The sequence below is a fragment of the Theropithecus gelada genome, chromosome 15 (assembly GCF_003255815.1).
Source record: "Theropithecus gelada isolate Dixy chromosome 15, Tgel_1.0, whole genome shotgun sequence".
Taxonomy (NCBI): domain Eukaryota; kingdom Metazoa; phylum Chordata; class Mammalia; order Primates; family Cercopithecidae; genus Theropithecus; species Theropithecus gelada.
The window spans coordinates 90,297,469-90,324,051 of NC_037683.1; the positions used below are offsets into that span (position 1 = coordinate 90,297,469).

Sequence of the window (26,583 nt, forward strand, 5' to 3'; positions counted from 1 at the left end):
GTAATACCAGCACTTTGGGAGGCCGAGGCAGGTGAATCACAAGGTCAGGAGTTTAACACCAGCCTGGCCAATGTGGAAAGCCCATCTCTACTAAAAATACAAAAAATTAGCCAGGCATGGTGGCAGGTGCCTACAATCCCAGCTATCTGGGAGGCTGAGGCAGGAGAATCACTTGAACCACATAGGCTGAGGTTGCAGTGAGCCAAGACCGTGCCACTGCACTCTGGCCTGGGCAATAGAGCGAGACTCCATCTCAAAAAAAAAAAAAAGAGTTCTATAAAATGCACTAAAAACAACACTAGAAAATGACACTAGAAAATCCCCATTGTGTAAACAAAAAAAACTGAGGCACAAAGAGGTTAAGAAATTTGTGCAACATCACACATCTACTAAGTAGACTAGCCAGTATTTAAACTCCAATAACCTGGCTCCAAAGCCTGCAAATCCAGTCACTGTGGTGCAGAAAAAACACTACTGGGCCTATTTTCCTTCCACCATCATTCTTTATATGTGCGACAGAGGTGGCTTTTAGCAAAGGCAGGAAGAAAAGCTTGGATCAATCCAATTTTATTCTTTCTGCCTGTCAAAAACAAATGAGTGGCAATGAAAGAAATAAAGATTTCAATCTAGTTTTGAAAAGCATTCTATTTCATAAACAATTCTAGAGCTAGAGTTCACAATCCCAGCCTCAAAATCAGTCTAAATTTTTCCATTTTAATTGGTAACAAAACTATTCCTCAGATTTTGATTGACACACACTCGTTCCACAGTTCACATTCCAATTGCATTGTATTTATCTGTGTCTCTTTACATCAGTTGGTTTGAAACAGTTAACATGGCTGGGCATGGTGACTCACGCCTGTAATCCCAGCACTTTGGGAGGCTGAGGCAGGCGGAGCACCTGAGGTCAGGAGTTTGAAACCAGCCTGGCCAACATGGCGAAACCCCATCTCTACTAAAAATACAACAATTAGCTGGGCGTGGTGGCAGATGCCTGTAATCCTAGCTACTCAGGAGGCTGAGGCAAGAGAATTGCTTGAACCTGGGAGGTGGAGGCTGCAGTGAGCCAAGATTGCGCCACTGCACTCCAGCCTGGGCGACAGAGCAAGAATCCATCTCAAAAAAAAAAAGAAAAAGAAAAAGAAATAGTTAACATGTAAATTTGGTCAAGCATATGATTTCCTGAATACCAGTCATTGAAGTCAGTCAAATAAACTACCCAGAACTTTTAGCCACGTGTCAATGATCAATAAATATTATTCAAATAATTTCATTCAGTTTCAAACAGCATGAGGATAAAAGCAGCCACACATAGGCAGGTTATTTTCAAAACTCCTTGTAAGTAAATGAATTGCATGATAGATATCACAATACATTCATATCTAAATATGCTTCCTAAAAAGTTAAATACAAAATTATTAAATAGAAAAGTTTTTATTTCATGTATGCTAAGGTCAGTGTCCACTGGTTAAGGTTATCAACAACTTGCAAATCGCCAAACTGTGAAAAACTAACATTTTAAACTACTGAAGTGTTTAACTGGTGAATCTTCATTCAGTAGCAGTAGAAAGCTTATCAAAAGGACATCTTCATAAAGTCCTTGATGGCAGAGAATTTGTCTTATTCCTCCTTAGGCACCTGTAGATTTTTACATGAGTTAGCAATGCTTAAGTATTTATTCAAAGAGTCAGAAGATAAAAGTTCTAATCCCAACTCTTCTGCTAACTACACGTGGTTCTTTGCTTTTGTTGTTGTTGTTTGTTTTGTTTTGTTTTTTAGAGACAGGGTCTCGCTCTGTCATCTAGGCTGGAGTGCAGAGGTGTAATCACAGCTCAACCATGAGATGCAATTGCAGCCTCAACCTCCCAGGCTCAAGTGATCCTTTGACCTCAGCCTCCTGGGTAGCTGGGACCACAGGTGTGTACCACTATGCCCAGCTAATTATTTTGTATTTTTTGTAGAGACAGGGTCTCACCATGTTTCCCAGGTTGATCTCAAACTCCTGGGCTCAAGTGAACCTCCTGCCTTGGCCTCCAAAAATGCTGGAATTACAGGCATCAGACACCATGTCAAGCCTGCATGTGGTTCTTTGGACAAGTCGTTTGTGACACTGAGTTTCAAGTGTCTTATCCATAAAATAAAAACTTTGAGCTACATGAATAATCAAAAAAAAAAAAAAAGATCCTTCTCTTATAGTATAAAATGCTATGAATGAACAAATAATCAAACGATCTTCATAGCCCATCTCTACATATTTTTCCATGTCACCACTGAGATTTCTTTCCTAAGAACCATTCCATTTTATCTAGTGTTTAATTTCAATTTTTATTACACATGTTCGGCATCAATACATAAGACTATTGTATTGCTATAAGAAAGTGTTTGAAATGGTTTAAAAACTATAATTTTAGGCTGCGTGTGATGGCTAACATCTGTAATCCCAGCACTTTGGGAGGCTGAGGTGGACAGATCACTTGAGGTCAGGAGTTCAAGACCAGTCTGGCCAACATGGTGAAACCCTGTCACTATTAAAACTACAAAAATTAGCCAGTCGTGGTGGCACATGCCTATAATCCTAGCTACTCAGAAGGCTGAGGCAAGAGAATTGCTTGAACCTGGGAGGTGGAGGCTGCAGTGAGCCGAGATAGAGCCAATGCACGCCAGCCTGGGTGACAGAGCAAGACTCTGTCTCAAAAAAACAAAACAAACCTCTATAATTTGGTCAATTTTACAATAACTTTACACTTAAAGATTTCATATCTGAAATGCAAAAGTAAAAATGAAGGATTAGCATGACCCAAATTTTGGCATAAGAGAAGAAAAAGATATTCCCTTTCCTCTGCATGTCCTCTGCTTTGCTGCTGTTGTTGTTGTTTTGGGATTTTGGGGTTTGTTTTTTGCTTTTTGTTTGTTTGTTTTTGGTTTTGTTTTTGTTTTGAGATGGAGTCTCGCTCTGTCACCCAGGCTGGAGTGCAGTGGCTGGATCTCGGCTCACTGCAAGCTCCACCTCCCGGGTTTAGGCCATTCTCCTGCCTCAGCCTCCCAAGTAGCTGGGACTACAGGCGCCAGCCACCTCGCCCGGCTAGTTTTTTGTATCTTTTAGTAGAGATGGGGTTTCACTGTGTTAGCCAGGATGGTATCGATCTCCTGACCTCGTGATCCGCCTGTCTCAGCCTCCCAAAGTGCTGGGATTACAGGCTTGAGCCACCGCACCCGGCCTGTTTGTTTTTTTTTTTAAACAGTCTCACTCTTTTGTCCAGGCTGGAGTGCAGTGGTGGGATCTTGGCTCACTATAACCTCCGCCTCTCGGGTTCAAGCAATTCTCGTGCCTCAGCCTCCAAGTAGCTGGGATTGCAGGCATGCACCACCACCCTAGCTCACTTTTGTATTTTTAGTAGAGACAAGGTTTCACCATGTTGGTCAGGCTGGTCTCGAACTCCTGGCCTCAAGTGATCCGTCTGCCTTGGCCTCCCAAACTGCTGGGACTATAGGCATGAGCCACCAAGACCAGCATGTCCTCTGCTTTTAATACATCTGCCTAAACCACAAAAGTCCTGAGTAAAGTGACACTTTGCCCAGAAGAACCTTCATTGAAGGATTAAATCTCAGAGCTTCATAATGGATCTTACCTCGCCAGCACATTGCCGCCAACGAGTGTTACCGATAACTTCCCTTCATCATTTAGTTGATGCAGGTTAATTTCATCCCGGAATATGTGGAATGATTCAGAAATATTTAGCTCTTCTAAAATAAACCTCGTCTCGGTGAAGTAGTTGAATTCAGTTCTTGGTATGTTCAGCACTGGTAAACACAGAACCCCTGGTGGACTGACCTACCAAGAAAAAAGTTGACGAATTACTGAAAATAGCAGGAGGAAAGAATACAATTACATTTTCTCCAGCCTCGGAGTAACTGGTAAAAGGAATGGGAGTCTTCTGGCCTCACTAAACCACTTGGCATTCATAATCAAATTTTCCTGAACCCAATTAATAGGACCTTATGCTATTAAAAAATGTTTTAATTTTTTTAAATTAAAAAATTAAATTAATGTAAGAGTGGCCCCTAACATTTTTTAATCTCTTGTTAACCTGCTTGAAACGTCTCATGCTTTATTTGATGTCTCATTTTAGACCCTGCACCATTTGTATATATAAATATATATTACATATAAATAAAATGTAAATAAATAGATAACATATAAATATATATTTATACATAAATTTAAACATATGCATATATATAAATTGTGCAGGGGCTAAAATGTAAATAAATATATTTATATATAATACACATTCTCTTCTTTAAGAGTAACAAACTCACATATCTTTATAAACTTGGCACAAAATCAGGACAATTGAGGCAGGGTGGGTGGGGACTGTGGGGACAGAGGAAGGCACATATGTTACATCTAAGTGGGATGCCTGTCACTCAGCCTCAGCCAATGTTTCACATGTAAAAATTCAGGCCCAGTTTTGTTAAAACTTTAAATTACCGGGCTGGGTGCGGTGGTTCATGCCCGTAATCCCAGCACTTCGGGAGGCTGAGGCAGGCAGATCACGAGGTCAGGAGATCAAGACCATCCTGGCTAACACGGTGAAACCCCATCTCTATTAAAAATACAAAAAAATTAGCCAGGAGTGATGGCAGGCACCTGTAGTCCCAGCTACTCAGGAGGCTGAGGCAGGAGAATGGTGTGAACCCGGGAGGCAGAGCTTGCAGTGAGCCAAGATTGTGCCACTGCACTCCAGCCTGGGGGACAGAGCAAGACTCCATCTCAAAAAAAAAAAAAAAAAAAAAAAAAAATTTAATTACCCAAGAGAAGCTATAAGTCTAGATTTGCGGTATTATTTGTGAAATTTAATTACTACAATTCATTTTTTTAAATTCAGAATGTCAGTCAGTAGAAATTCATTTATGAGTCTGCTTCAGCCTACAGACTATCAGATTGTGATCTCTATTGATTTCTTAAATCATAAAAAAAATTTTTTATTAACAAGTCTCTTAGAAAACGGATCTGTGGCAACCAGAGAAAACAGGAGATAGGAGAGAGGTAGAGAATTGTAGAGTTACAATAATAAACTTGTTTTTGTACGGGAATGTAAAAAATAAAGGCACTTTAAAAATTACTATGAATATACAGCAATAATCCTAACTATCACTGAGAGAATGTGGGGTTCAGTAACATGGAATTTGTGCATAAAGTAAATGGCCTTTACTGTCACACCATCACCAGCTTGTCACAGTTTTAACATTTTTATCATCTGTCTCCCCTTTCTAGCACTAAGAAGGCAGGGCTTTTTGATGGTTTTGTTCAGTTATGTTTCCAGTGTGTAAAACAGTCTGGCACATAGTAAACATTTAGTACATATTTGTTGAATGAAAGAAACGAATCAGCCACTGCTATAGCATACAAAGCACGAAGCCACTCCAACAAAGTGGGTTTTCTCCCGCTTCTCATGCTAATACTGAAGCACAGTTGCATAATAAGTGTTAACAACTTACGTATGGCTAGTTATTTTTCCTAATGAATGGAAGGTTCTATCTAACTCCCGATATTGAAACTTGAGTGGGGAAGAATCAATATGTAAATCAGGCATGTGGCCTATTCTGAAGTTGATGTCACAAGAACTAGGTTCCAGCCCCAGTCTCTACTACGTAAGTTTGAGAAAGTCAGTTTCCTCTCTGAGACTGTGTTCCCTATCTGCAAATGCAGCTCACTTACCAGAATGAGAAAGATTTAAATGGGGTCATACGCATGAGGCAGAAAAACTCTTTCCTTATCCTACATGTTCGTACTCTGAGAGGGAGTAGTTGGGTTATTGAAGAAAATTTAAATGGAAACACAGGCCACTAGCCAGGGGGGCCAGTAAACTAAGAGAGAGGCAGAGAAATATAACCAAATTCTCAGTATGAAACCTTACAGTAATTCCACATTCATCTCCATGCTTACTGGCAAACCTTTGAGGAAGAAGAGAATCCACATGTATTTTTATTTTTATCTATCTATGTGTTTTATCTATCACAATTACTTTTTCTACCCCTTTTATTGGATGTCAAGACATTGTAGTAGGTGGTAGTGGTAGTATTATTATTAAATCATTTCCAAGTCCATGCCACTATCACTCTAAAAATCTGTTTGGTTTTGTCAACTCCATGTTCTCTAGAAGTAACATTTTCTTCTAGGAGTCAAAATACCAGTTAACAAAATTAGTGTTAATATGCATGTCTTAACAGAGGCACATTTATCTCCTCATACCAATTAATCTCCCTTGTAAAGTTCAACAAATTTTAAGATAAATTTGATACAAAGCCCACATGTAGAGATCAGAATATTTTACCCAGCGTTTTTATCAGCTTCTGCCCTACAGCAGTTCTGGCCACCCACAGCTCATTCTGGAAGACTAGGCTTTGTGTGAATTTAAATCGCTTTAGACCAGCTCTGCCTACTGTCAGGGTCCAAGGATCCAAACAAAATTGCAATAAAACAAATCAGATTCTGAAAAATTAAAAATTGCGTGACATTGAAAATAGCACCTAGACACTCATACCATACATTTTTAGGCTTTAAGTTAATAAAAAGCCCATCATCATGAGCTCATCAGTTTTATAGATTTAAAGTTTTAAAGTCATTTGTTGAAAGGTCTTTAGGTGCATTGTATGCTTCACAGAATAAAAAGAGTCTTCCTCAAGGGAGATGATCACTAACTGAGGATGATCTTGCTGCACAAAGTCAGGGCTACAAGGCAAAACCAAACAAGGACCGACAGGAAGCAGATTTGACATGTAATACCTGTCACTGAAAACTCTAGCCAGTGTGCTCTGCCATTCATGTACTGTTCACAGAAGTTATTCTGCATGTATTTTTCTGCTCCCAAAGGCAGGACTGTCAGCAAGGATGACAAAGGAAAACAAGAAATCTGATTCTTACTTTTATTAGTTCTATGAATTTCCATAAAATTAATCAATTATTATGAACATTTTAAATGTTTTATTTGTAAACATTGACCTTATTGAAACAATGTTTTATAAGGAGAGTTGGAAAGAAATAGCCAGAACAATGCCTAACATATAGTAGGTGCCCAATAAATATTTGTTGACTCATGGATGATAATACTTTATGCTCTGCAACAATAAATCGGAACATTAAAAATTAAGTTAATAGGTTCCTTTGTTTTGAGAAAATGTTTATTCTTAAAAGTTACAGAATAATTCAAAATATACGAAGTATTACCCTTTTTTCCCCTCACCTTGTCTAGAAAGTAAGCATATGTGAAGGTCGAAATGAGAGAATCCAAGTCACATGATTTAGGCCCAATAACCACATGGACCTTCTCCAAGCGTTTGCTTCGATTCTGAAACAAATTCAAATAAAACATCACAACTTAACTGGTGACAGATTAATATAAACATATTTTTTATCTTTAAAAATATATGCCTTATCTATATTTATACACAATGGCAGAAAATCATAAATTTATCATGAAGTTTTACATGAGAACATAAAAATTGTACAGTGTTTAACACTCTGAAATATTCACTCAAACTCTAGTAAACTTTCCAGAAGAGAAAATGTGGTTTTATTAGGATTACTCATAATTTAACTTCATATGAACTCTATCTCTGAGTCATAATTTTTTAGTATCATTTTGTTCTAAGCGGCATAGTATTCTACATCATTTATTTATATAAGAGGTTCTTAATTTAAGAAACAAACAAAATGACCTTTTTCGTATGCGTCTGGCATGCAACATAAGCAAACAGGCACAGCGTTTGGTAAGGATTTATTTTTTTCATGTCACATTTTGGGTAACAAGGTATGTTCTCTCTGGATTCTATTCTATAATTTAGTAAATGAAACTTGTAACACTTTAGTCTGTCAGAAAATAAAAATCAGTTGTTCTTTTTTTTTTTTTTTTTGAGACGGAGTCTCACTCTGTCGCCAGGGCTGGAGTGCAGTGGCCGGATCTTAGCTCACTGCAAGCTCCGCCTCCTGGGTTTACGCCATTCTCCTGCCTCAGCCTCCCAATCCCAGCACTTTCGGAGGCCGCGACGGGCGGATCATGAGGTCAGGAGATCGAGACCATCCCGGCTAACACGGTGAAAAATTAGTTGTTCTTAAAAAGTGTATGTAGTCAGCCAGGTGCAGTGGCTCATGCCTGTAATCCCAGCACTTTGGGAGGCTGAGGCAGGTGGATCACGAGGTCAGGAGATCGAGACCATCCTGGCCAACATGGTGAAACCCCATCTCTACTAAAAAATACAAAAAAAAAAAAAATTAGCTAGGTGTGGTGGTGCATGCATGCCTGTAGTCCCAGCCACTCAGGAGACTCAGTTTCATCAATTCAATTTACTATTGTCACCCAAACAATAAAAACCTGCTAGTGCCAGGCACTGTTCGAGGCAGAGGAATCGCTTGAACCCAGGAGGCGGAGGTTGCAGTGAGCCAGGATTACACCACTGCACTCCACCCTGGCGACAGAGCAAGACTGCATCTCAAAAAGAAAAATTATATACATACCCCTCTGGAAGAGAAGACCTGCTATTTCATTTTCTGGTTAACTAAACAGTTATTTGAAAACTCCTTTGTGGAAAGCTGACATTCTTTTGAAACTTCCGAAGAACCAACTGCTTCTAGTAAATGTCATAGCAAAACTATCCAATACAGATAATTGTCATATAAATTAACAACTTTATGGTATGTCAGAGATGACACATGTACATACTTTCCCCACTTTTCATCACTTGTTTTAACTTCTCATTTTAGAACTGCCTAGAAAGCCAACTTAGTTGTAATACTGTTCCAAAGGCAATGTAAAAGGTTAGATTGCTCATGACTGTTTTAACTTTTTTTAAAAAGTATTTATATGCAGAACAAAAATGAAGTATTATTTAGTAATCTACTACATACTTTACAAATGAATCTAAAAATTTTTCAGTGTTTGTATGGAACTGCTGGTATCAGAGTCAAACACAATAGGTTGTGGCTCGATAAATATAACAAACTAAATCTTGGAGGGGGTTAGGTTAGTCTATCATTATAGACAATGAGAGCAGTATAAATAAATATTGTTTTCAAAATTGAGATATTGATCCTCAGCAAAACAGCATGATTTAAAAGTACGACATAAACTCTCTGAAGATAATTACAATCCCCTCCCTCGTCATGACCAAATCCAGCTTCCATTTCTTCCTCTCCCAGTATCCCTCCCCTACACTCATAAATTTATAGCTGGCTCACTTGGCTCAATGTGCTTTAAGGGTTCTAGTCTAGGTCCAGTTCTCACTCTCAATGTCAGACTGCTTCCCCTGGGCAAGACAGTCAAATATTCTAGGAGCTCCTAAAGAAAGGTAGGTAAATGGAATTACAGTCTATTACAACACAAACAAACACATTAGGAAATCATATTACTGCAGAATGCTATTCTTCCGAGAAGCTCAAAGATCTAAGTAGACATTACCTCATTTCTCTTCCCAAATCTTATAAGGCAGACAGTAAGAAGATTAGCAGCACTTTTTACAGGTCAGAGGAGTCTGTGATGGACCAGGGTGGTTCCCAGAATCCCATGGCGCAGTGCAGTAAGCCCCATCTCCTCTGTCCTGTACTAATGCCATAATGACTTCTTAACACTATGAGGACGTCAGCGTCCACACAAGTGAGCATGGAATTCAGGGAGAAGAGAGAATGAAATACAGCAAGACTTCAGACATTTGTGAGATCAAAATTACCCCCAAAGCTGACCTATTTGCTTCTTATCTAGGCTTGATCATTCCCTGACATAGCTTTATGTTTGACCCTCAACTTACACGAAAGAAGACATGGGCAGTGTAGCAAGATTTGTGTGCCAATGCATTACCAAGCCCAAAACCAATTATACTTAAGAAAAGGTGCTAAATGAAGATTGCAACCCCAAATCATGCTACACAAACTCTCACAACTCAGGAACCCTGTAAGATAATTACAAGGTCAATTTACATGGATTAAATGTAAATTAATTAATCTTTCTTTGCCGATATATCTCTCTCCATTTAAAAAGAAAAAGGTATAACAGGTGAGGACCATAGCATACCCCACTGTAAAATTTTGAGGTTCTCCTTGGTGCCACATGCCTCTCTTTTCTTTTTCTTTCTTTCTTTTTCCCCCAGGATGGAGTTTCACTCTTGTCACCCAAGCTGGAGTGCAATGGTATGATCTTGGCTCACTGCAACCTCCGCCTCCCAGGTTCAAGCAATTCTCCTACCTCAGCCTCCTGAGTAGCTCGGATTACAGGCACCTGCTACTACGTCCAGCTAATTTTTGTATTTTTAGTAGAGACGGGGTTTCACCATATTGGCCAGGCTGGTCTCAAACTCCTGACCTCCGGTGATCCACCCGCCTCGGCCTCCTAAAGTGCTGGGATTACAGGCGTGAGCCACTGCGCCTGGCCAACGTGTCTCTCTTTTCATGTTCCCTCATTTCTCTCCCCACTTCCCTTCGTCCTATGCATCAAGTTCCTTCATGGTCATGGCCTCTTCCAATGCCATTCACCCATATTTGCCATCCCCAGAGTATATACAGTTTCCAGGCTTCAGCACTCTCTTTCCCCCTCCAACCCCATCCATCAAAATATACCATCTTGGTGCCCAGGCTCTCAAGGACGTATCTGCTCCTCCACCAGCAACTCCAATGAAGAATATATGCCAGTGAGTACTCCTGAGTTAACGTGTCACCAATGTAATATGCTCTCATTGTAAAGAGACCCTCCAGAAATCATGCCATAATCCAAAAAGGTGACTGGAAATTTCAGCCCAGCTTAGAATGGCAGACCAGACAGAAAGGGACAGCCCAACCAGAAGGTACATTTTGTGCCACCAGTAAGCCCTGAAAGGGATAGGCTTGGCCTCAGAATATCTCAGATGTTCCTAAGTGCCCAATCCGTACCAGTAACCACTGATAAGACAGAATTACGGGGCAGCAAAGGGTAACCATGCTCAAACTCCTGCCTGCTTGGAGGAATAAAACATAAAATTAGTCATGTAGACTCACCCTGTAGGTGAGCTCAAGCTTTTCAAATTGGAATTAAAAACTAGAGAATACAAGGCCCACTCTCAAGCTCTCCCCCACAAATGACCTTGGCCGTGCAAACAGAGCAAACACAGGGGTCCAGCCAAGGCAGAAAAGTCTGGGGACTGATTTCAGGCATCTGGGGCAGGTAATGGGAGGTCCCCATGGTTCTGGTGCACCCTGAGGGAATGGGCCCATCTGTAGGGGCAGCAAGTGAAACCAACTAGTTCACAGAACCCAAGAGAGACTCCTGACCCCAAAGATCCTCTGCACTCCTCACTGAAGATCCGTGGGCCCTTCCTATCTCACATCTCCACATATTCAGAGACTCACAGGTGCTCAATCTTAATACTGATGTCCCTTGATACAGTTCAAATTGTGCTATGGATGATTCACAAACAGACAAATCACGCCTAAATAAAAGGGACAATAATAATGAGGAAAAATGTACAGTTTCATCAATTCGATTTACTATTGTCACCCAAACAATAAAAACCTGCTTGTGCCAGGCACTGTTCTAGGCTCTGAGGATATAGCAATAAACCAAATGGACAAAAATCCCATCCCTCACTGCACTTGCAATTTAGTGCATGGAGAACTGATGAACCAAATAATCAGATAATTTAAATGGAGAAGAAGAAATCATGAAATGGGGAATGGCATATGCTGAGGCGAGGCTCATTAGAAAGTGGCATTTGATGCCCATCAATGATCAACTGTATAAAGAAAATGTGGCACATATACACCATGGAATACTATGCAGCCATAAAAAAGGATGAGTTCTTGGCCTTTGCAGGGACATGGATGAAGCTGAAACCATCATTCTCAGCAAACTAACACAAGAACAGAAAATCAAACACTGCATGTTCTCACTCATAAGTGGGAGTTGAACAATGAGAACACATGGACACAGGGAGGGGAACGTCACACAATGGGCCTGTCGGGGGCTGGAGGGCTGGGGGAGGGAGAGCATTAGGAGAAACACCTAATGTAGATGACCGGTTGATGGGTGCAGCAAACCAATGAGGCACATGTATACCTATGTAACAAACCTGCATGTTCTGCACATGTATCCCAGAACTTAGAGTATAATTTAAAAAAAGAAAAGAAAAAGAAAAAGAAAAAGAAAGTGGCATTTGAGTGAAGGTCTGTAGGGTAGGGAAGTGGGATTAAGGGTGTCTCAGGCCAAGGGAAGAGTGGGTCCCAAGGCCCTGAGGTGAGAGCAGGTCCAGCATGTTCAGCAAATAATTATTGCCTAGTGTATACATTTTCCAAATGTGACTCTGTAAACTCCTAGGCTGGAGGGACTGAGTCTACTGAGTAAATATCCATGCCCTAATATCAACCAACACAAGCACACCAAGCATCAAGGAATCTCAAAAGACAGGCAACCCTTTGTGAATGCCTAAACCCAGTGCTGCCCAAACCCAATACAAAATGAAATATGATAATGGATTGAAAGAGATACTACACTGCTTTGTTATCTAGATACACTTCCAAAATAGATGGACAGAATCTTTCCATAATCAATGTAAAAAAGAAATATTGACTATGCCAGTATTTCAAATCACTTTAATATGCTTTCAAAGTGTAATCCTATATACCACTAAAATGAGACTTCTTAACTTTTTATCTCTTTTTAAAAGTCCACAAAATGCCTACATATTCAGATTCAACGGCCCATTAAATGAAGCTGCACTTGTTAGGCAAAAGCACTTTCAAGTCACCCAGAAGAACTGACCAGAAAGAGGGCTTCCTGGGCCCTCCTATAAGCCTAGGCACCTCCATTTGCTCTTTCCTTCCCCCACCTGCTTAGAAGCAAGGTTGCTGCTGCCATAAACCTTTCAATAAAATGTCCCAATCCTATGGGTTCTCCTTGCCCGCTGCCCAGAAAAACCAATGCACCGAGAATAGCAAATATATCAGCAAAGAAAGAGTTTAATCATCACAGGGCCAGCCAAGTGAGAAGTCAGGAGGTATTTCTCAAATCTGCCTCCCCAAGAATTCAGAGGCTAGGGTGTTTGTTTGTTTGTTTGTTTGTTTTGAGACGGAGTTTCACTCTTGTTGCCCAGGCTGGAGCACAATGGTGCGATCTCGGCTCACTGCAACCTCCCGGGTTCAAGCAATTCTCCTGCCTCAGCTTCCCAAGTAGCTGGGATTACAGGTGCCCACCACCATAGCCTAGCTAATTTTTCTTTTTAGTAGAGACAGGATTTCACCATTTTGGCCAGGCTGGTCTCGAACTCCTGACCTCAGGTGATCCACCAGCCTAGGCCTCCCAAAGTCCTGGGATTACAAGCGTGAGCCACTGCGCCCAGCCTGAGGCTAGGGTTTTTAAGGGTACTTTAGCAGGCAGGGGCTGGAAAGCTGAAACAATTGATTGGCTGGGGATGAACTCACAGGGGTGTCTAAACTCTTGTCTTTGCATAGCTGAGTTATTGAACACTTACTGTGTGCAGGCTGAACTGCTTTTGCTCATATTTGTTTTAAGGCAGTAATAGTCATTTCCTTGAACTGATCCCCTCCTTGTTCAAAAATGGAAACTGTACTTGTAAATACTAACAAAAATTGACAAGGTTAGTGTTATGGGAAGGGCTTGAACTTTGCTAAGGAATAGACATACTGCTGTTGTGTTCCTATTAGCTTTAACTTCCCTGAAGGACCCCTAAGGGAAGTGTCCTGCATAGCCTCCTGAGATGTTTTCATTTTCCAGCCATCCCACTGTTGCGGGGAGATGCATGCTTTTATTACCCACTGGTTCCTTCTAGCTTAAACAGGTGCCCTATTCTAGGAGTTTGACCTCCGTGGTTTCACAGATCTTTATAATCTCTTCACCTTTCCTTTTTGAGGCTCAAGAGCTGCAATCTTGGCCAGGCGCGGTGGCTCACGCCTGTAATCCCAGCACTTTGGGAGGCCGAGGCAGGCGGATCACCTGAGGTCAGAAGTTCGAGACCAGCCTAACCAACATGGTGAAACCCCATCTCTACTAAAAGTACAAAATTAGCAAGGCCTGGTGGCACATGCCTGTAATCCCAGCTACTTAGGAGCCTAAGGCAGGAGAATCACTTGAACCTGGGAGGCAGAAAAAAAAAGAGCTGCAGTCTTTTTCATTTAGCCTCCTGTGAACATGTATCTAGTTCCCAAATCCTTTCCTGTGTCTTCTGACCTTGTGCTGTCTGTGTCCTTTCACTGTGCTCGGGCCTCCAGGTTTGAGTCATGCAAAACCACCTAACAAACAACTGAGCCTTAGGAAAAGCTAGAAGAGCTTCTGCTACTAAATGATCAACAGCAAAGGCAGTCCAAGAGTTTTAAAGCCCAAATGAGAAAGAATATCCCCGCCACACACACATAGAACCCTACACTCACGTCACCTAAGGTTTATATGTTAAAGACTTCATAAACTATGTTCATTATAAAACGTTTGTAGAAACTCACAAAAAGCCCCTAATTCCCAGTTAATTACTATATTGAATGTATTCCTTCTCATCTTTTTTCTATACTTCTATGAGTGCTCTCTTTTGCAATAGTGTGATCCTATTACACATATTTTTTAACTTCTCTTTTTAAAATTAACAGCACTCTAAGTATTATTTTCAACTTCTAAAATTAAATCTTGTTGTGACCATAGGTGACTTTTGTTTGCTTTTGTAACTCCAGCTGCCAGCCTACTGCTTTGTACATGGTAAGTGTTCAATAACTACTGAAAAAAGTGAATGAATGAATGAGTGATCACATTTAATGTATATAGTATTAATATGGATCGCCATGCTTTAGTCAATCCTCTATTGTTAGAGATTAAATTTGTAATATTTTAACTTTTGTGGTATAAATAAAACTGCAGTGAATACTTTGGAAGATAATTTTTGTATCTATCCCTAGTTATCTCTTCAGGATAAATTCCTGGATCTTAAATTTCTGGGTCAAAGAATGTATTTTAACGTTCACCAGAAAATTACAGAAATTTACCTTCCCATCCATAAAAATACCTAGTTTTCAAACCTTGTGTATTTGAGCATTATCATGGTGATAGGTAATATTGTATAATGCATGTTTATTGTGATTATGAGTGTTTTAGATCACTTTTATATATGGACATAAAAACAGTGTCTTCACATAAACATATTATTTGTGAATTTTTCTCTGTGTATCTTTTGGGATGTTTATCCTATTCTCATTGAGTTAAACTGCTAAAATATTATTAACATATTCAACTCTGGTAACATCAATAAAAAACTATTTTGTTTTCTGGCCTTGGGCATCTATGGAACAACTTGTTCAATAAAGTTGCATTAAGTATGCAATAAGCATGCATTATTTAATATGACATTATCATTTGAGTCCTAAACAACAGCAGCACACTCTGTACAATATTTTCCCCAATCTACCTACTTTGCTTCCTGAAAATGTTGCAACAATACACTTCAGACTGAGCTAAGAGCAGCCTAGATTCCCTAGCTCTTGAATGGACTGCATTTGCTCCTCTGTTTTGCCTCATGTCAAAATGATAATGAAACTTAAAATTAAATCTAAACTGTCACTGTTGGTGGGAATGCAAATTAGTTCAGCCACTGTGGAAATCAGCTTGGAGATTTCTCAAAGAACTTTAAACAGAACTACCATTTGACCCAACAATCCCATTACTAGATATACACCCAAAAGAAAAGAAAAGAAAAGAAATCATTCTACCACAAAGACACATGCACGTATTTGTTAATCACAGCGCCATTCCCAATAGCAAAGACATGGAATCAATCTAGGTGCCCATCAATGGTGGATTGGATAAATAAAATGTGGTACATATATGCCATGGAATACTACGCAGACATAAAACAGAACAAAATCATGTTCTTTGCAGCAAAATGTATGGAGCTGGATGGAGGACATTATTCTAAGCAAATTAACGCAAGAACAGAAAATCAAGTACTACATGTTCTCACTTTTAAGTGGGAGCTAAACATTGACTATACATGGATGTGAATATGGGAACAACAGACACTGGGGTCTACTAGAGGGGGAAGAGGAAGGAGGGAGTGGGCTGAAAAGCTACCTATTGGGTACTATGCTCACTACCTAGGTGACAGGACCATCTGTATCCTAAACCTCAGCATCACCTAATACACCCATGTAACAAACCTGCACATGTATCCCCTGGATCCTAAATAAATAAATAGATACATAAATACATAAATAAAAATCTAAGATGTCAAACATTTCATTATTAAATGTCTTTAAAAGTAAGAAAATTTTGGTAGGACAATAGCACCAAAAAGAATGATAAAAGGCAAATAACAGAGTGGATGATAATATTTGTACCATTCTGCCATTAAAAGCAATATTCCTAACATACAAAGGGTTCCTATATATTGATTTTTAAAAAGACAAACAACCCAGGGGAATCATCAGTAATGGATGTGATCGGGGCAATTAAGAGAAAAAGAAAAGAACATATGAAAAGATAGTCTCATTAGTAGTCATGAAAATGCAAATTAGACCAACAATAAAATGTCTTTTTTTTTTTTGGCTCATCAGATGGACAGAAATATTACGACTGATTGTCATGAGCAGCCAGGTTTGGGAACAATTGCCTGAAAGAGGACCCATGACATGCTCCCAAGGACCATGCGGCCCCTGTCAACTGCAGACTATATCTGCGACTGTTTTTGGAAAGGACTGCTTGAGTTGTTCTAGATCAAGCACAATGTCAGAGAATTGCTGTTACGTTGTTTAGATTTGTTGAAGCTCAGTGTTAGCAGAGGCCTCAGGATTCACTCAGCTGAAACCCTTCAGTGATTTCCAAAATGAGGTAGTGCACCTCAGTGTTAGAGAAGAAACAATGCAGATACCTATTTATGTCATCCTTTTACATTTTCTGTTTTTTAAAATATGTTTACAGCCAGAAATGGTGGCTCATGCCGGTAATACCAGCACTGTGAGAGGCTGAGGCAGGAGGATTGCTTGAGGCCAGGAGTTCGAGACCAGCCTGGGCAACATAGTGAGACCCCGCTGCTACAAAAATAAAAATAAACAATAAAATGTTTTACAATGTTCCTTATATTCTGGTATAGTAATACATAGTAGAATTGAGAAATAAATATATTCATTAAGAGAATGTATTCAAAAGACTGTTACTAATCTCACTGTACAATGAACAGGGGTTAGAGACTGGTTTTTACAGGTCAGCCAACTGAGATCCTCAAGTCTTTGTGTCCCCAAGACTTCCTAAGGCAGTGTGCTTCACACAGGAGAGGCTCCAATCAATTTTTGTTAGTGAAAACGATAATACCAGATATAACAGTTGGGCAAAAGATAATTTTTAACATTCTTTTTTTTTTTTTTTTTTGAGACAGAGTCTGGCTCTGTCGCCCAGGCTGGAGTGCAGTGGCTGGATCTCAGCTCACTGCAAGCTCTGCCTCCCGGGTTTATGCCACTCTCCTGCCTCAGCTTCCCGAGTAGCTGGGACTACAGGCACCCCCCCCACCACGCCCAGCTAATTTTTTGTATTTTTAGTAGAGACGGGGTTTCACCATGTTAGCCAGGATGGTCTCGATCTCCTGACCTCATGATCCGCCCGTCTCGGCCTCCCAAAGTGCTGGGATTATAGGCTTGAGCCACCGTGCCCGGCCACTTTTCAACATTCTTAAAATGTCTTTGTCATGTTCTTATGAAATAACAGTATCATGGGATAAAACCTTGTTAATAGCACAAAAGTCAAAAGTTATACTACAGGCTGCAAATAACCACTCCTGTCTCAAGCTTAGCAGGCTCTCACTTTCTCTCCCTTTCTTTCTCCCTACACACATACACTCACACAGATACATACACACACAGACACACATACATACACACACACACATATACACACACACACACTCACACAGATATACACACACACACACACACACACACACACACACACACCCCAGAGCATTATAACATGTGCATTCTGCCCACTTCATGGTCTAAAGTTCCAAAACTGAATTAAAATGATTTTATAAAGTAATGGATTTTATGAGTATTAAGTCATCACATATTTTCCTCTTTTCTCTCAAGACAAGATTCTTCACTTCTGAGTTGCTACCACATTCTAATTCATCTATTATTCTGAAGATATAGCAATTGCAATAATTTCATTTTTAAATATCTCAAGCAGTATGCACAGATACACTATTGAACTCTACCAAAACATGACTTGCTATTAGTACATGTACATCCAGCAGGCCCAATCCTGGGGCCTAACATAGATACAGAAACCACCAAATTAGAAGGGCATAATTCTAATTAGCTACCGGGTGTTTCTTAGCTCTCTCCCCAACCCTTGCATGAGCAATGCATGTCTAGCATAAAGTCACTCTGAAATTGAAGTTTAAATGATTTCAAGACAAAAACTGTATCCGTTGTATTAATAATCAGAGGGACAGGGGTTTTGCCCTTAGGCACTGATTTTACATACAGTGATTTCTAACAAATTCCAAAACTTCATATAGTGCTTTTTGTGATATTTTGTAGTTATTATAGTGTCTCATTCGGCTGACAAAATGTGGGAAATATTTTGTAAAGTTCAAAGAACTTCCTACTGCTATTCATAAGCAGAATGACAACAAGACATACACCTGCCTTCCCCAAGGGTTGTTAAATATTCAACTTGAGCCCTTTTTGCAAAATGTTGGCGATTTTTGAAGCTGGGAGATGGGAACGTGGCATTCTCTTTGTCTTCTCTGCTGACATATGTTTGAAAACTTAAGTAATAAAAAAGGAAGGAAGGAAGGAAGGAAGGAAAGGAAGGGAGGGTGGGCGAGAGGGAGGGAGGGAGGGAGGAAGGTGTAAGAGGAAGGAAGGAAGTGGGTAAGGAAGGAGGAAGGGAAAGAAAAGACAGCGAGAGAGAGAGAGAGAGAGAGAAAGAATGGAAGGAAAGAAGAGGAAGAGAGGGAGGGAAGCAGGGAGGAAGGTAAGAGGGAGAGAGGGAGTGGATGGGCGGAAGGGAGGGAGGAGGAAGGGAATGCCCTTTCTGCCCTGTGCTGTGAACAGCCCAGGCCCCCGTGTGAACATTCTTGGCAACAGGTCATGTCTCTGGTTTCAATCTGTGGAGGTGAATCAGCAGTCAGACTTGTGCCTGGTATTAGTCAACTAAATATTTGTTGAAAGAGTAAATCAAAGCAATAAATAAGAAGCCCAAATTCTGAGTTCCTGGGCAGCTATAGCCCAGGCTGAGGTTAAAGTAGCGAAAACAAGGGAATGTGTTGTCTGCCATCCCATGCACCTTTCTCCTCCCCCACCAACTGCTCTGTCCTCTCCCACACCACCAACCCCCCACCCTGGCAGGTGTTTCAGCTGTTCATGGCATTCTTTTTTATCTTTTGTCTTACGGGGAGAGGGTAGGGGAGAACAACAGTGTGTTTATGACACCATGGGTACCCAAACAAAGAAAAAAACGAACCACGTCAGACCACGCAAAATGATCACACACCACCCTGACATGATTCAAACACTATCTCCTGTGATACAACTGAACAAGGAAATTGTTCTCAGTGGATCTAGAATTTAAGGCTACATCAGCAATACTTCTAAGAGATGTCAGGTTGATTCAGTATCAGAAAAATGACTGAGGAAAATTAAAGACTGGGAACCCTCACCTTGCTTTGCTTTTTGTGGTTTTGCTCTTTTTTTTTTTTTTTTTATTCCACTGTACTCAGGCTGGAGTGCAATGGTACGATCTCAGCTCACTGCAACCTCCAACTCCTGGGTTCAAGCAATTTTCCTGCCTCAGCCTCCCGAGTAGCCAGGATTACAGGCATGTACTATCATGCCCAGTTAATTTTTTTGTGTATTTTTAGCAGAGAGGGGGTTTCACCATGTTGGTCAGGCTGGTCTCGAACTGCTGACCTCGTGATCCACCCACCTTGGCCTTCCAAAGTGCTGGGATTACAGGCATGAGCCACCGCGCCTGGCCGGGTTTGCTTTTCTTCTCTTAATCTTGACAGCCTAATGTTATTATTAGGCTCATGTGTACATGTATCTAAATATTTATCCTGGCTACAAATTAAGACAAAAACAATAAGATGTGGAGAAATAGCCCCAAATTCTGGTTCCAATCTTACTTCACTAGAGCACTCAGGCATGCTTCCTGCTTTTCGTGTCATTCCTTTTTCCCATAGACAGGAAAAAGAAACCCACTCTATATGTGAGGTGAGTGTAAATGGGATTTCTTTATTAACTGTTTCCTGACAATATATCAAGAAAAAAGCCTCATATGATTCAGTACATACATGACAGGCAGTAAATGGTGGCATAGGACATTTACAGTAACTTGTATCAAAAGCAAAGAAAAAAGATCCAAAATAACAAAGCTATGATACCATTCGAAACTCTTCCACCTGTCTTTTTCCACTCTTCCAAACACGTTTCCAAGCCCTCCACTTAAAATACAGAGTCTTCTGAAAAACAAACTGTACATCTTTGCACAGACACGTGCCATGAGGCTGTCTTGCAGGTGTCCACACACACGCTCAGGTCTGAGCTGGTTTACTGTGCCCACCATTCCTAGCAACCCCCTGAACAAGGTGCATATGGAGGACCACAGAAGTTAGTTAACATCCATTAGGGAATTCGGCAGGATAGAACCCTCCCTTCTCCTCTAATATTTACACAATCACATGTACATGATCATTCACAGCAGTGTCTCTAAGACAAAGGACTTCTGCCCAGGTCAACAGCTGACTCAGCCTCAAAATGCAATAGCAATCAGAAAAAATTGTTATGACTTCTCAAATTTGCCCTGAAGGCTAGTACCTTAATAATTAAGCAGCCCTAATTTTTGTTGGAATTTCCCTTCTATTCTAGATTAAAGTGTTTTCATTTTATTTAAAAAATTGTGATTCATAAATATCTTAATTTTACTTTAATAGATCCTTGTGGGGGAAAGTTCCCAGAACTTTCTTTTGGGAGCTTGTGTTAAGATCACGTCCTCTTACCGTGTCGCCCCTTCTGTTGTAGCCTGCTGCCGTGTGGCACCGGTTGCCCCAGATACTTTAATTATTTCTGCTCCTTCAGATTAGAAGGGCTGGAGCTAATTAGTCAGGTCTTCTCCCCCCATGAACAAGCCAAGATGCGCTCAAAGACTTTTCCCAGAAGCTTTGCTTTTCTGCAGTCAGCTTTTTGTTGTCATAAGGAAGATCTATTGCTTTAATACTTGTGAGTGTAAATGTCTGCATTTGGAATGGACGTCAGGCCGGTGACACCACACACCTGGCATGTCTGAAACCCACTCAGACCTGACAGTAATGAATAGATAAGCGGCTGGAAGCGGGAGGGAGGAGAAGATCATTTCCAGCACGGTGCAGGTATGCAGGTTCACAAGGAAGGGATCTGCAGAGCAATTACTGTACTTTGCAAAGATGACAGTTTTTAATGATGCCATTATTTATTACACTGTATGTTTTTCAGTGACAGAAGAACTCTCACCTTCCAGGTGACCTGTCAGGATCATTCTCTCTCTCTCTCTTTCTCTCTCTCTTTCAAAATATTTTGCAAAATAGAAAACTCTTTTAAAACTAAACTATCTGGTGCACAGTAGATATTCAACAAAGGTTTATTAAAATATACATTTTATGGCAGAGAACAGTGCAATAGAAAGTAAATGCAGATGCAGCGAGATATAGAAATGCATGCATATATAAATTCCATATTATTCCACTGATATTTTAAAAGCATAAACATGTTGACATAAACTGAGTATCATGCTCTATTAAGAGCATGTATCACGGAAAGTTTAAAGTATTCTAAGCATCAGAGGCTTCCCACCTTGGGAAAATATGGTTTTATGATTCTAAGTAGTAAATAACCAATTTTTGAGTTGCTCAGACATTTTCCTTTTGTCTTCTCTCTTCTATGAGGAGAATTCACTTGGGTCTCCAGAGCCTGACACCAATTGGAAAATTTTTTGATATTATCAATTTGAATTTTATTTTTGTAATTCTAAGGGAGATAATTAACTAAATAGATTATGGAAGAGATCTTTAATACAGAAATATTTTCTATCTTGATGTTCTAAATAAATCAGCCACATTAAAAAGGAAGCTGTTACAGTAGAAGAATAGTTTGTTGCTTTACTTTCTTTATTGGACTTTGAATAGAAAGTACATATCCAGAGATTAACACATGAGAAAGATTTTTAAATATTATGAAAACCTTAACAATACATAATAAAAATGCATCAGATCACCCAAATCTTTTGCCATAATAAACAGCTGTAAAATAGGTCCTATTAAATACAAATTTTTATCAAAAGAAGAGAGCAAGACTCCCCAACTCTTTCTTTTTCTTTGCAACAAGGAGTAACTTTTTAATACACTCATAATTTAATCTGCTGATAATTTAGTTCCCTCTTTAGAGTCTCAGAGTGGAAAGGAGGGAGAACATGCTAAAAAAAATCCTCAATGGATTGGATTCCAGATGTGTGGTAGGGGGTGTTGACAGTAAGATGTGGAGTGAGGGCAAGAGAAGACAGTCAGGTCTGACATCATCAGAGAGGGAGGTCCTCTTTCCCACTCCCTGGCTGGTAAATCCCCATAACTGAAGACAGAAACCTAAGTGGCAACAACCAGTTAATAACAATATGGCAGCAAAGAGTACCTCGCCATTGCTCAACTCCGGGAGTGCCATTCACATAAAATCCAAAGTGAATGGTGCCTACAGAGCAATGGCTGGGCAGCTACCATGGGTCATGTTGTTTCTCTGAGCCTGGCATCATTTCACAAAATTCTCAGACCCCTGTGTGGGAGTCCTACATTACCCCTATGTGACAGATAAATTTGGTCCATATAGACTGTGACTGTCCTAGAATGAGGTCACCAAAGCCTGTGCATTTAAGGACCACCTCGCTCTCTGCCAGCCACCCATATCCCTGGGTTCGACATTCATGGATTCAACCAACCAGGCATAAAAGACACTCAAAGAAAAACAAAAAATGGATGGTTGTATCTGTGCTGAACATATGCAGACTTTTTTTCTTGTCATTATTCCTTCAACAATTTACATAGCATTTACATTGTTTTAGGTATTATTAGTAATCTAGAGATGATTTAATGTATACAGGAGGAAGCATGTTGGTTATATGCAAATACTAGTTAATTTTATATCAAGGACTTGAGCATCAATGGATTTTGGTATCCAGGGAGGGTCCTGGAACCAGCTGCCTGTGGAAACCAAGAGATAACTGTACTATGTTTGCTAACAGCTGTGTCTAGTGCTTTGCTAATCCTGGGCCTCCAAGGCCCTGCTCAGCCCTTCCTCACGCTATCTGCTAGCCATTTTATATGTGTTTTTAAACTTAACAGTGATCAATCTTGATTATCTTGGGGCAAATGAGGCAAATATAAATTACTATGACAATTTTTTAAGACAGAGTCTCACTCTGTTGCCCAGGCTGGAGTGCAGGGGTGCAATCTCAGGCTACTGCAACCTCCACCTCCCAGTTTCAAGTGATTCTCCTGCCTCAGCCTCCCAGGTAGCTGGGACTACAGGTACATGCCACACCGCCTGGCCAATTTTTGTAGTTTTAGTAGAGATGAGGTTTCACCATGTTGCCCAGACTGGCCTCAAACTCCTGGCCTCAAGCAATCTGCCTGCTTCAGCCCCCCAAAGTGCTGGGATTACAGGTGTGAGCTACCACACCCAGCCTAGTTACTACGACAATTTTTTAAAATTACACTGTAGGTAGTGACATTGTAAAAAAAAAAATGAAAATAGTCAACATTTATACAGATGACCACAAACACCTGCATATATAGAAGGCTTCTGTTGTTTGGCCCCACCTAGAAACAACAGAAACAGATACCACGCCATACCCACAAAAGCCCTTGGCACCTGGAAGGGTAGGCCCTAGAACACTGCCCTCATGGCCAGCAACCTCCACTGAGGGTGCAGCGTCTGCAAGACCCACCATCCAAGCATCCTCACGTGCATATTCCAAACTCTCCCCACCGCACCCCCTCCCTGAGCTCCTCCTCAGCTCCTTGACCCTCAGTGGGCTTCTAGAAACGTCTCTTCTAAGAAGTGGAGGAAGAGAGACAGAGCGATGATGCACAAAAGCCAGTCTTTTTTCATCTCTGCTGCACCCTGTTACAAATACAGTACAATTACTTATACATTACAAGTCACAGAAGAACAGCCTGGGGGCACAGAGGACAGGAGCCATTAATTGCCCTAAGTGTTGGGAAGGCTTCACAGAGGAGGTTACTTTTGCCTTTCTTCAAGGGAAGAAAGATAAGAGTTTCCCAGGCTGAAGAGTAGCAGGAGCCTTTACTCTTCTTTTCATGCTTCTCATTAAGTTAAAAAAAATTTTACATGATGACTATGGAAAACATACACACAACACACACACACACACACCCCCTCACACTTCAAAACTCTGTATTGGTCAGAGATACATACTGAAGAACTTACAGGTAAAATGATACGTCTGTGGTTTGTTTTAAAATACCACAGGAAACAAAAGTGTACATGTGTGGTAAGGAACAGATGAAACAAGATTAGCAAAACACTGATAATTATTCAAGGTAAGCAGTATGGATTATGTGCTTCCCCAATACAATATGTTGGGGTCCTAACCCCCAGTGCCTCAGAATGTAAGCTTATTTGGACCTGGGGTCATGCAGATGTAATTAGTTAAGCTGAAATGCTGTCATTAGATGGACCCTTATCTAACATGACTGTGACCTTATGAAAAGGGGAAATTTAAACACAGGGATGTGAACAGAGGGAAGGTGATGTGAAGACACAGGGAGAAGCCCATCCACAAACCAAGGATCGTCTGAGACCACCAAGAGCTGGGAGAGAGGCCTGGAACAGATCCCTCCCCAGTGCCTTCAGAGGAAGCCTGGCCCTGCCAACATCTTGATCTTGAACTTCCAGCCTCCAGAGCTGTTAGACAGTAAATTTGTGTTGTTTAAGCCACTCTAATTTTGGTGGTTTGTTACATCATCCCTAGAAAGCTAATACACTAAGTCATAGGTCCACTGAGGATTAATTACGCAGTTTTTTCCACTTTTGTATATGTTTTAAATTTTCCATAATAAAAGTTTTTTTTAAAAGAAGTCTTGTACATAGTCTCAGAAATATTAATAATTCAACTGCACTCTGCCACCGTACTCCCTGAGGAAACCACCCAAGTGCCAAAGTAACTCTAATATCCAAAAATACAGCTGGTCCCCTCTTCAGTCTTTGTGTCTAATTTCACATCTGTAATCCCTTTTCCCTTTTCAAGGGATCACTGGTAAATCTCCCAAACGAGGCGCCAGAGAGCTCTATTGTGTGCCTCTTGGCTCTTTCGGGCTCCCAACAGCACGCCTTACTCTCAAGCATAATTGAAGGCAGCCTCGCAGTGCCTTTGAAAACTGCATATGAGGCGAGGAGAGAGAGAGAGCATCCTTGCAGCACAAACCCATGATGAAAGTTTTTGTGAATTCGTGCTCTGGCTAACTACGGACGGGCTACCCAATACACAATATCGATGGCATTTAACACTTGGTAAGCAGGTTAAGGAAAAGTACTCCATAAAGTGCATTAAATAACCTCATAATCACATTTAAAGGCTAAGTGAACTGGGGCCACCACAAGTACTAAAATACATGATAACAAAAGCAGTCAGCATTTTCCATACCATATGCTTGTAAATGTTATTCTGCAGGGAACCAATTAAAACTATGGAATACTTAGAGCACAGACATATGGAACAAAACAGGGCAACTTATCTTGTCACTGCAGTGCTTGCTCAGTACATCTCTTTGGGAGATGTAATCCTGAATTATTACTACAAATAAATGTGATCTTAATCATGAGTACCAAAAGGCCACACCAGCACTTAAAGCTTTGGCTTTGGTGGCTCCATTATTGACGGTTTTAAAAGGAAGGAGAACTTACTGTCTCTCAAAGAGTCACATAAAATACCAGCCATAGTAAATATAAAAAAAATCATTAGTACAGCAAATTTTTAATGAGGCTAAGTCTCTGTTTCCTCACCTGTTATGCTGGAAAATAATAATAATATTCTGTGAAATTCAGAGGGTTGCTGGTCAAACCATTTAAAAAGTGCACATGAAAGCACGTTGGGGAGTCTAATGCTCTGAAGTGGTGTCAGTATTGATTTTGTTACCGATGGAAAGACGACGTGCAGATAACCCAAAAGAAGCAATTATCAAGACTGATTCTGACAGCCATTAAGTTAAAACTCTAGACGGAGCTTTATTAAGTTGTCTTGACATTAAAAAGAAATGAAAACTTAAAAAAAAAAAACTGAGATATATCCATAGGTCAGTCTAATAGGAAAAAGACAGTTGACATTTTCCATCCCATCACTCCAACTTCATTTGGTATTGCTGCTTAATTTATAATTAAGGATTTAAAGGAACCAGACACAAATTTTAATAAGAGGGTTCGCAAACCTAATAGAAATAATGCTAAGAACTACAGGCTCAAGCATTGCCTCAGAACCAGAGCATGAGAGAAGAATAAAGGAAGAAATTTCTTAAAAGGGTAGAATGAATTTG

At 40.3% G+C, this 26,583-nt stretch overlaps 1 protein-coding gene across 6 annotated transcripts in view; it reads right to left on the reverse strand.

Annotated features, from left to right (window-relative positions):
- PRUNE2 (prune homolog 2) overlaps window positions 1-26,583 on the reverse strand; it is a 293,604-nt gene that overhangs the window by 234,689 nt on the left and 32,332 nt on the right. For 5 of the 6 annotated variants that reach the window (XM_025358683.1, XM_025358681.1, XM_025358682.1 and 2 more), the window contains exons 2-3: window positions 7,248-7,352; window positions 3,630-3,832 (exon numbers count right to left, since the gene is read on the reverse strand). In XM_025358683.1, coding sequence (XP_025214468.1) covers window positions 3,630-3,832; window positions 7,248-7,352 — 308 coding nt within the window. The remainder of the gene's footprint in view (window positions 1-3,629; window positions 3,833-7,247; window positions 7,353-26,583) is intronic. The other variant, XR_003115889.1, reaches the window with a different exon arrangement.